Genomic DNA, 11,556 nt, shown 5'->3' with positions numbered 1-11,556 from the left:
ACTCCCCATGAACTATTTGATGATAGGAAAATTATACAAGGGTGCAGCTCTGACGAATGAGGAACAAGGATGCAAAAATCGGCCTCTAAGGTCTGTTTTTGCATAGAAGGTCACATAAAAGTGGGAGGGAACCGGAAATACGCACAGGTAATCTTTCTGAGTATTATTGATCCGATAGTCTAATGAAAAGTGAAACATATCTTTCTGTTTCCTCCCTCAGGTGGACTATCAAGCATGGAGGGAGAACAGGCTGGGGACGAGGACGGTCTGTTTTTGCACCAAACACACGACGACGACACTGTCACTGATGATGGCAATAATGGTGAGACTGCCACTGACGAAAGGAGACCACGAGTAAGAGCTTTCAATATAGAAATCGGATCAGGACAACTCAGTCCCTAGTCAATCAGGACAACTGGCGACCATGCCCAGGACGACTCTAGTTAGGGTTAAGGGCTGGGATTGGGATTTGGGTCAGAGTGAAACCGTCCTACTTAGGGCATGTTGTCGATTTGTCCCGACTGAGTATGGGCCGATATGTCCTGACAGTACTAGATAGACGGTGGATCTTAATTAGGGTATGTGGACTGGTATGAATGAATTATGAATAATGAATTATGGACTTACGTTTTGGGATTATGGACAATTGTAAGAGCTTTTATTCCACTATGTCTGATCAGGACAACTCAGCCAGTAGTCAGTCAGGACAACTCACACACGCATATGCCAAGGACGACTTCATTTAGGTCTATGGCTAGGGTTAGAAATAGGATTAGGGTTGAGGATTAAGTAGTAGTCTTGGGACTAGGGTCAATACTCATAGTCTTGAAACATTCCTAGTCACGGTACCCAGTTTGTCCCGATTGGCAATGGGTCAGCTCAACGTTAACAAGGTATCGAGTTGCCTGGGTATCGCAAATGTCTCATACAAATAGACGTTAAGATAACAAATGATCGACATCTTGGTTGACAGGGACCAGGCATGCCTCCAAGATTGAAGTGGCAAGTGTAATGCCGCATTTCCAAACCAGGGCCCGGCCGAGCTGTTTGTGGAAACAAAAAATAGAAATGTATACGTAAAAATTTACTCAAATAATACCAACGACTGTTAACGTTCTCTTTTGGTGTCTTTTGTGTCATACTTTTCTTTCCCGAAAACTACCCGGTCGCACCCCAGTTTGGAAATGTAGAATAGCAACATTAATCAGAAGTATTTTTCTCCATACATTCAGTGACTTGATAGCTCTAATTGTTATTCTAGCTACGTTCTTTTAGAACGCCTTCCTACGAGACAGCTGTTCATGAGGGGCAAGAGGAGGCAGGAGAAGAAAACTCAGGTACAAAAGACACCCATATACTTGTCAAGTCCAATGATTTACGTATGGCCTAAGAATTTTATTCAAATCACTAATAAAGTATTATCAACGTAAAGTATTGTTTTTGATAACGTTATTCATAACTATTGGATTCATAGATCTGGCCCAATTTGAATAGATTAGTAGTCGACATATTCCTACATGTACCTGTCTAAGTGCTGTGAGGTCTCCCCATATTTCACGGTCCCGTGCCCTAGCTTCAGCTGCCTATTTTGACTTAATCCAATATCATTTACTGTTTAGTCTTTGGAACAGTTGGGAGGTCTTCCCAAGGGTCTTGGGTATAAAAGCTACTGTTTGTAGATTTATCCAAAGAGATATATCCAACAAAAGTCCACCCGAAGGGCCTCAGAGCAACTATACACATACTTACAAGTTTCTACTGACTAAACTTCTTTTTGACATACTGTATGCTTAAAAAATACTGTATGTTTTTTTTTTTAAGTTTCAGAGAGCAGTGAGAACAACGATAATCGCGCAGACCACCCTGGAGATCACGTTTTCCCGACTGACGTACTCCTCCGTCACCCTGACTGTGATTGGGGCCGACGATTTCATTCTACAGTACCGGAAAAGTGGTACTGCGGAATGGTTAGAGGTACAACACGCAGGTATGTACGACACTTGCAGCGAAGGCCACACTGACTTCATTTTATGGATGACATCCTCTGGAGACCCCAAAGCTAATGCGTGTGGGCGAAAAAAAAGAAAAATCCGGCAAAAAAATGTTGTTAAACCACGGGACTACACATCCAGTCCATTCTTTTCCAGGCTTGGTTTATATCATCTATAGTAATGCTGTACTACTACTAGACAATCGTCGCCATTTCAATAGTGTTTTATTGCCATACTTCTTTAAGAGGGGAACAAGGGCACGGTGGCCCCATGCCATGACCATGTGCCCCTTAATATAATGGGGAGCAGATCTTCTGGCAAGCATAAAAAAATCTGATTGGCCGGGTATGCTATTGGGTCACATGTGGCCACAGACGAAAATCAATGCGCGCATGGATGTCATCCATAAAATTGAATAAGGGTGGCCTAATGTACACGCAGATCTTTGGGTAGATGGTGGAACGTTTCTAATCGGCCGGGCTTTGTGGCAATCCTTATTTACCCCAAGACAAACCGGGAGGGTAGTGACTGTCAGAAGCCGAGTCAGTCAGAAACGCATTTCTATCCCCGCATCTGCTTGGAGAAGGCGACACATCATCAGTCAGTCCAGCAAGTGTCTTGGTTGCACGTACGTATATGCTTTCAGATATAATGCTGTAGGAACTCCATAAGAAGGCTGACACCAAGTATGACACCTGAACTGATCATGATTCAGACAAATATTGCCAAAACAAATAAGCGCTTGGATATGTGTTTTATCTTGGACGGTGATATTTGCCATTTGTCAAACTGCACCATGATTGTGGTTTTACGTTACGGATACATTACATGTTTGTATCTATGCACGCAGGATCACAAAACGTCCGACTACAGAACCTGGAACCTGACGTCACGTACAGAGTACGTGCTGCACGCAGACGGGAAGGGGACACAGGGGAGAATGTTTATTCCGAGGAGGAGGCATTCAGAACGCTCAGCAACGGTAACTGTCCGAAATCAGAAACGGTCGTTTGCTGTCCAACATTTCAGCTGTTTTCTTGCTACTGTACATTTCTTTTCCACCAATCATCTCAACTTTATTAGCTCCTTGTTTTCAGAATTCAACCATGCACAGTGGTAATACAAAGACAGGTTCCAACGACTTTTATAACTAAATTATGTACAACACCGTCTTCATACATTGGCAGAACTTAATCTTATGTATTAGTTCGGACTCATTTCTACAATCTGTGATGCATAAGCTTAGCTCTGTGTAAGTTAACGTTCAACATTCAGCAATGGTTCTTTTAGTTTTGTTCTGGTATACGCAAACTCTTGATTGTAAATGTACCAAAAGAACGACAAGAGTTTATTACTTATCAAATACTCTATAATCAAGATGGCAAATGTTACTAATCCTGAATACGTAATACTGATGCACTTGCATCTATAAGATAACCGACATAGAGGTTAACGCTTGTTCCCCTTTATCCACGGGCTAACCTATGTCCGTTGTTTTTTAAAACAGGGTATTTGGGGATATCAACTCTAGGGACGGTGCTTTTAAACTGTGATATTTTGAAAGTATTCTAAATTGAAACCATCGTTCGTTGATTTGGTACCCCTACACACCCTGTTTGCAGAAACAACGGACATAGGTTACCCGCGGAAAAAGGTGAGCTAGCGTTACATGAGCTTTTGTCCGTTTCCCAGGTCACCTTGGCATAGGACATCCTCAACACTCTCCTTCAAGATCGCGACCAGTCTCCTACAGGCTCTGTCTGGACTACATCAGTAAGAACCTGACCAGTGAAGACTTCCAGAGACTCAAGTTCGTGTGTAAAGCACACCTGCATGTCGGCGAGTTCGAACGCGTAACCAACGGCAGGGAACTGTTCACGGTGCTGGACAAAAAGGGCGTCATATCCGAGGACAACGTCTGCGAGTTGAAAACCACGTGTAGAGACTTGTCTCTGAGAGTGCCGTTGTGGACGTTGAAGAGATACGAGCGCGAGTGGGATCTGATTGTAGCGACGGACGCAGCAGATCTCACCACGGACGCCGAGCCGGAGTTACCACGGTACGACGAGGGAGATCGACCACTACCGGTTGTAGACGATCTCCCTCCCGCCCCTGCAGTCCCTGTCGCCCCGGTACCAGAGGACCCACTACCTGTTCCCAGCGCGCCCACTGTTCTGAGGGTGGTCCTCTTGTCCTTTCTTGCTGCTCTTGTGTTTGTGTGCTCCGTCTTCCTCATAGGACGCTTCATTCCCGAGGAGGAGCGCTTGAGAAGTGTCTTGGGGGTTCCTAAAGGTAGGATATTCGTTCCTGAACTAGTCAGCTAAATTCCTCCTTTGTCTCTTTATACAAATCGAAAGTTCTTCACAAAATTATAGAACAACATATCTTAATCAAAATGATTAGGAGACTTCAAGCTATCATTCTTTTATATTGGGCTACTAGTATATTATGTACAGGATATGCTACGAGACTACGTATGCTAGGAATTTTGTAAGTTTTTTCCTCCCAGACTACTAAATATAAGTTCTTGGAGCATATTTTTCTACACCGATCTTGGTATTTTTGATAAATCACTCTCGTACTTTATACCTTTCCAGGTATTGGGATTCCCTTCAGTGAAGTGCCCTACCCCACGCCCTATTTCACCGGCCACGAGGATTACCTCAGCAAGTTGCAGTCGGAGCACGACAGGTTTTTCTCCATGTGGTACGGGCAGATGAAAAGTCACACTTTGGTTCAGGTAAGTCTTTAGTTGTATTGAGTCATCATTGAAATATAGTATTTGCAACACAGAAGCAAAATTATACCGCTGCACAGAAGCAGAAGTTAGTCAAAATACCGAGATAATAATTGATACCCTGTAAAATGAAATAAAAAGTATTACAGAGATTTGAAAATAAAAATATCGAGAGATGACAAGGAAAGACAAAGTTGATGGAAAGATAAACATTTACATTCGTAACTGCTTTATGTGTATGGAACAAAACGGCCTGAATGCACAATGTTAAGGTGAAGATTTAATTTTTACTCATTGTGAGCCATAGAGCCAAAATTGATTAAAAAAAAACAAATATATTTTGTAATTACTATTCTTCTTTGGGTGTAACACCATGTTGTGTCTCCCGCATGTGTTGACGGGTCTGCCGGGGTATGGTAAGACGGAGATCGCGATCCAGTACGCGCTGCGATCCTACCACCAGAGCAGGTTCATGATGTAACACAATGTATGTGTCTCCGTAGGTACTAACGGGTCTGCCCGGGTACGGTAAGACGGAAATCGCGATCCAGAATGCGCTGCGAACCTACCACCAGGGCAGGTTCATGATGTAACACAATGTATGTGTCTCCGTAGGTACTAACGGGTCTGCCCGGGTACGGCAAGACGGAAATCGCGATCCAGTACGCGCTGCGAACCTACCACCAGGGCAGGTTCATGATGTAACACCATGTTCTGTGTCTCCGTAGGTACTAACAGGTCTACCCGGGTACGGTAAGACGGAGATCGCGATCCAGTATGCGCTGCGATCCTACCACCAGAGCAGGTTCATGATGTAACACCATGTTCTGTGTCTCCCGCAGGTACTGACGGGTCTGCCCGGGTACTGTAAGACGGAAATCGCGATCCAGTACGCGCTGAGATCCTACCACCAGAGCAGGTTCATGATGTAATGTTTACCATGTTCTGTGTCTCCCGCAGGTACTGACGGGTCTGCCCGGGTACTGTAAGACGGAAATCGCGATCCAGTACGCGCTAAGATCCTACCACCAGGGCAGGTTCATGATGTAACACCATGTATGTGTCTCCCGCAGGTACTAACGGGTCTGCCCGGGTACGGTAAGACGGAAATCGCGATCCAGTACGCGCTGAGATCCTACCACCAGGGCAGGTTTCGGGGAGGCATCTTCTGGCTCACCTGCTCCTCCAGACAACGGCTCAACGTTGGGCTGGAGAAAATGGTACGGTCCTTTGATAATCTTACATACAATCCGATCACCTCTTAACTGTCATTTTCATGTAGCGGTGTTCGGAATAGTAATAGCCGAACACATTCAAGCTTTCTCTGTCACTGATGGTATTGGATTCAACCTGAAACGTCTAACTGCTTATAAATCTGTCCAGTTGCTTGGGTATGTGTTAGCTTGAATATCTTTTCACCTAGATATCTAACTCTCTTCAATGTTACAGTCAAGCTTGAAGATAAATATCACTGGATAAAACGATATACAAATCAATAGATTTACGGCATCTCCATTTTAACTTGCAGAAGACTTTGGTATCATTTTTACTAAACCGATCCATATTCATTATTTTTGTACGTTTGTTTTTGTCCGTCACACCAGATGGCCAATATCGGCCTGTCTCTGGAACTAAAAGACTACACCCACGAGAATATCCTGCGGGTCGTGACGAAATGGCTGTTGACCAACCACAACTGGATGCTGGTCCTGAACGGGGTGCGCAGTCCCGACCTGGTGCGGGAGTACTTCCCCTCCCTACCGAAGGGCGGACACATCATCATCGCTTCTGACTACACCGACTGGAAGCGCGTATGGGACGGCACAGTCACCGCGGTATACGATGTCACCGGTTTGAACCAGTCAGAAGCAGAACTGTTCCTGATCCGACGCCGTTGGGACCTCACTCTACAAGAGGCCGTATCTAAACGCACAGAACTGAAAGAGTCCAAATCCGACGAATACAAAGCGTTACAGACTCTTGTAGGAAAAAACGGATTCGACGGACTGCCTCTAGCGTTAGAAAAAGCCGGTGCCTACATGAGGTACAACAAGTACTCCTTCGCGCGATATCTAGAGCTGTACCGGCGGAAAACCACGGGCCTTCTTGGCGAGGAACACGGCGATCTGCCGATCAACGTGAAAAGCAGCATGCTGCTCAGTGCCGAGAAGCTGCAAAAGGACCATCCTGCAGCAATCCAGTTGTTGGAGATCTGCTCCCTTCTTGACTTGGCCATTCCGGAGTGGATTTTCGTGCGTGCAGCCGTGAATCTGACCGACTCAAGACTCAGAGACGAGCTACTAGGAGGAGAGAACAGCTCCTCTGTATCGGAAATCGAGATTTCGGACAACCTGAACACGATCCTAATGAGATTAGAGAGGTACTCTCTCATCAAAAGACACCAAGGGGAAGAAACAGGCGAGATGCCAACCGAAGAAAATGATGACGTCCAAAGGGAGAAGATGTACTTCACTATACCAAGGCTCTTACAGACGGTTGTTCGGTCTGACCTGAAGGAAAAGCCGCAGAAGATGACCTTAGCTCTGAGTAACGGCATCAGAATCTTGAAGGCGATATTCCCCAACGCCACGTCCGTGTCTCTTGGAATGTTCGTGTCCTTCAACGATCGCGACAAACACATCAAGTACAACTCCATCGTCACCAACACACTCATCGTCGGGCAGACCGTCTCCGAGGTCGTCCGGAAATTCCCGAGGAAGAAAACGAGCACAGCCGACGTCGAGACGTGCTCGAGGAAGGAGGAATGCTTACAACAAATCGAAGACCCAACTCCTCTGTTCAACGCTGTCGGGATGTACCTTAGAAGGGACGGGCAGTCGGAGCAGGCATTGGAGATCTTCCAACTGGCAGTGCGCGCTACCGAGGCTCTGAACAGAGAAGACAAATATCAACTGGCAATAGGTATGTGGCTTTGCACTAGATAAATGTCACTTGGTGTAAACAACGCGCCACATCCTCATAATGATCTAGAAATCTGATGAAGACGTGTATTCTGCAATTTGCAGACGTTAGTCATATCTCAAATACAACATATCAAGAATCGTATCCACTAATCGCTTTTCCAATTCATGGGATGGACATAATATATGCTATCCTTATGAATATCAGTACCATTGGGCCATACTATAGCTAGCCTCCAGCTAAAAAGATACAGCAAACGAAATGTCTTTTTTTTTTTATTTCACTTTTACTTCAGCAAAACGGTACCTTGGAAAGGCCTACTTTGAACTGCTGGAGCTGGACAAGTCCGAGCGGGAGTTTGAAGAGTCCCTGAGACTGATCAGACAGCTGTATCCACAGGACCATATTGAAGTCGCCTGTGGTAAGACCCCTAGTCCACTAGAGGACGGTCGCTGAGAAACCAAAATTGGATTTGCGTGACCCGTAATTTAATGATTTGAATACTAGTATGAGGCAAGATGTAAAAATATGATTTAAAAGATGACAGAACACACCATGAAAGCGCGATCTGTCGAATATCTTTGATCGCTCAGTGGGTATGAGAATATCTTTACACAGCATTAGTACTTTACTATCTTGCAGTTGTTAATGTTTACAATCATGTGCTCCACATTTCTCTTTCATTGCTTATGTAACTGTACTTGGTTTGAATTGTTCTGCTAGTTCAGTCTAGTGACGCTGAAGAAGAGAGATGGATGTCTCTCGAAACGTCCGGAAGTAAATATCCGTTTTTTTATCCAGTTGTAGTGATTGAATTGTATTTGAAGAACATGGTGTTGTGTACGTTTTCATCGATTTTTATAATTTCAGGTATCCAGGCCGTGGCGCGTGCTCGGCAGCGCCGGAATTTAACGGAGATGGGCGAAGATTACGTCAAAGAGACAGAGAGGATGCTGCAGACAGCCCTCAGGCTAAAGAAAACCTTCCACGAGAAACGAAATATCTCCAACCACTACATGATCGCCGTGGGTGAGTTTACGTTTGTCAAAAGTTTATTCGTTTGTGTTAAAAACATCTATATACCAATATGTACACCGACCCTTTATTCTTATTTGTGCTACTATATCGTACCTTTTTGTAGTCTACTCTTGATGTCGTTAGCATTCTCTTCTTTTGATGACAAAGTTATGATAAATGTTTAATTTTAAGTTGCGCTGAAAAAATATGTAAGTGCAACGCCACTTTGCTCTGGTTCTTGTTATGTTAATACTCAACAAAAAGTAACTATATAAAGTTTTGTCAATGATCATAGAATCGCCTTTTATGTCTTAAAAATTGTATTGACTAAAAAATCCTGATATGAAGGTACTTTTGTCACTTCAAATCAGCAATATACTAATCCTGAAACCAAAGCAAAAATATAGAATGAATTCATACATTTGTATATTGTAAAATAATTTGGCATATTTTCCAGCTTACAATAACCTTGGGGCGCTCTATCAGGAGCTCGGCCGTCTGGAAGAGTCAGAAATACTCATCAAAGCCAGTCTGAAGATGAAGCGGGCAGTGTTTGGTGAGGAGCATATCAGCGTGGCTATTGGTGAGCGCACTATTTATTCATCGCTTAACTAAGAATCGGTTGCGACAAACTTTGAATTGAATCAAGAAGGCATAATAACCTCACTCCTCTAGAACAAAGAATCTGCCAATATTGTACCTCCAACACATTAGAGGATGAAGTGAATTTCGTCGAAGATTGTATACGAGTGCTATGTATGTATGTTAATGATACAAATATCGTTTTTATTTATTTTTAAAAAGTACATTCCCTCATTAATCGGTCTTATTTCCTACATGTACTAGAGGCGTAGTCACGTATATTGTACAATTTTTGTGCTGTGCGGTTTTATTAAGGACCGACCATCGACAAGGATCCACGCAAGTCCGCGACAACCTATCGCATCACAAACAGATAAATTTTGTACTACAACTTATGACTGTCACAAAACTGTCCTCAATTCTCTGTCGTTGATCTATCGTACAATTGTTGCTACAGAGATTGCCCTGGATTCCATTTCTAATGTTAGCATTATTTTGAACAACAGTATTGAACAAGCTGGCGAGAAACTACCTGCTCGGCGACAATCGCAACTTGACGGAAGCCGCCCGTCTGACCAAACTGTCTCTGGAGCTGAAGAAGAAGGTGCTCCCACAGAGGCACAGAGCGTGCCAACTAGGTAAGTTCTAGCCTTGTTAGCTTTAGTTTGCTCTCTCTGGTGCCCAGATAGCAAGGAAAGTGACCAAGAGAACATACTAATGCTTAAAAGGCTAGCTTCCATTTTAGGTCGATTCTAATATACCTTACATTTTCTAGCCCGGTGTTTCAATTAGTTACCTGTCAGAAAAACGGGGCAGGCAGATAGCATGACGATTTTCTATCCCATCATCTGCTTGGAGCCTAAGTGTGTTTTATAGGACTTGAATAGTTTTCTTTCACTGGTATGGTCATTGCAGACTTCCTCGTCAAGTCTGGCGCTTTAGCATGAGAAATACACAGTACAAATAACATACCCCTGCCTTCAGTCAATTTGAACATTTTATGTCATGAGTTGTTTGACCGCGAGCTTTGCTTATTTGCTTGTTCAACAATAGCACTTGCTAGAAAACAGCTTCATTTGGCAAGATTTCTGAATGACCAACCCATACCATTTCCAGCTCTCTACTTCCTTGTACGAATATACAAAGAGATGGGGCAGGAAGCTGAGGCTGGGGAATATCTAAAGGAACTGATGGAGTATGACCAGAACAACGAGTTCGTACAAAAACTGGAGGACAACACATCCAATTTCTTCGAACGTAAGTTGCTGCAGATGTTTTTGCTCTTCCTGCTGCGGCCTTACTTACTGTGTTTGTATTTTGTAAAGATGTGTGTGAATTTTTCGTTTCTTCCTAATTCAGCCTTTCTACCATACTTACATTATCTTTATTTTGAGGATGTGTTTGAATATTTCCTTTTTTTACTTTTTTCACTCTTCCTTCTTTGGCCTTTGTATTCATAGCGTGCTTACAATGTTTCTATTTTCATTTACTTTTGATTTATTTTTAATATTTTACTCTTCCTGTTTCATCCTTTTCATAGCTTGCACACAGATTCTTTATTTTGTGATTTTCCAAAATTATTCACTTCCATTGTTTGACTTTCCCCTTGTAATTGCATTTGCAGTTTATCCACATGATTGGACAGTGTGGCTATGACGACACGATGCAGTGAAGATTATCCAGCTGTACTTTGATTCTAGAGCTTCTTAACATATCTTTTATCCGTTTTAATTGTATATAAGTTTGGAATTTTATTTCAGTCCATAGAATTGTGTTTTTTTACTAAAAAGTGTAAGGAAAACAGAAATGACCAAATGACGTCCCTTGATTTTTGGCTACGCCTTAGCAGCGGAGGCATGTATTTCTATGACTTATTTCGTAAAGGAGAAAAACGTGTGGATTTGTAAGTATCCTAGGTGCAATATGCCAATGACTAGCTGTAGGGGTAGGTATGGCTACTGATACGTTTTACTAGCTAATTGTTTTGCAGTTCAATGTGGGTTTTATTTTACGAAACTGCTAGCATTATTTCTATCATGGATTGTATGGATATAAATTATATCAAAGTGTCTTTAAAACTTGCTTTCGCGTTTCTCTGCTTGCACTGTATATGTTTGTTATAAACTGTCTTAAATTCAGCGGCATGTCTATGCTTTGATGTTTTATGTTTTTCTCGCATCCACAAACATCATACCTTTGCTTGTATTTTTCTGTGTCTCCGATGTTTTTAAGCTGGAAGCGAATTCCGATGTTTTTAGGAGTCTAGTTTTCTATGCAAATAAACTATCTGACGACGAACGACATTGT

General features: G+C 43.0%; 1 protein-coding gene across 1 annotated transcript; it reads left to right on the top strand.

The window, feature by feature from the left end:
- The first annotated feature begins 1,517 nt into the window (after nucleotides 1-1,517).
- Nucleotides 1,518-11,547, top strand: LOC118415664. The gene is made up of 13 exons (XM_035820393.1): nucleotides 1,518-1,541; nucleotides 1,828-1,987; nucleotides 2,842-2,973; nucleotides 3,684-4,283; nucleotides 4,589-4,731; nucleotides 5,802-5,948; nucleotides 6,333-7,650; nucleotides 7,946-8,071; nucleotides 8,521-8,679; nucleotides 9,125-9,250; nucleotides 9,756-9,887; nucleotides 10,366-10,506; nucleotides 10,874-11,547. The coding sequence occupies exons 1-13, from the start codon at nucleotides 1,518-1,520 to the stop codon at nucleotides 10,903-10,905; spliced, it is 3,240 nt and encodes a 1,079-aa protein (XP_035676286.1). The 3' UTR covers nucleotides 10,906-11,547.
- Nucleotides 11,548-11,556: the final 9 nt, after the last annotated feature.

The sequence above is a fragment of the Branchiostoma floridae genome, chromosome 5, assembly GCF_000003815.2.
Source record: "Branchiostoma floridae strain S238N-H82 chromosome 5, Bfl_VNyyK, whole genome shotgun sequence".
NCBI lineage: Eukaryota > Metazoa > Chordata > Leptocardii > Amphioxiformes > Branchiostomatidae > Branchiostoma > Branchiostoma floridae.
This window is presented reverse-complemented; position numbering and strand designations above follow the sequence as displayed.

What these genes read in the sequence shown, in the direction of transcription:
- LOC118415664 (XM_035820393.1), top strand. Translation starts at nt 1,518, where the DNA reads ATGTACCTGTCTAAGTGCTGTGAG. An exon ending in CAAATATCAACTGGCAATAG is followed by an intron (nt 7,651 to 7,945) that starts GTATGTGGCTTT and finishes CTTTTACTTCAG; the next exon opens with CAAAACGGTACCTTGGAAAG. An exon ending in CCACTACATGATCGCCGTGG is followed by an intron (nt 8,680 to 9,124) that starts GTGAGTTTACGT and finishes CATATTTTCCAG; the next exon opens with CTTACAATAACCTTGGGGCG.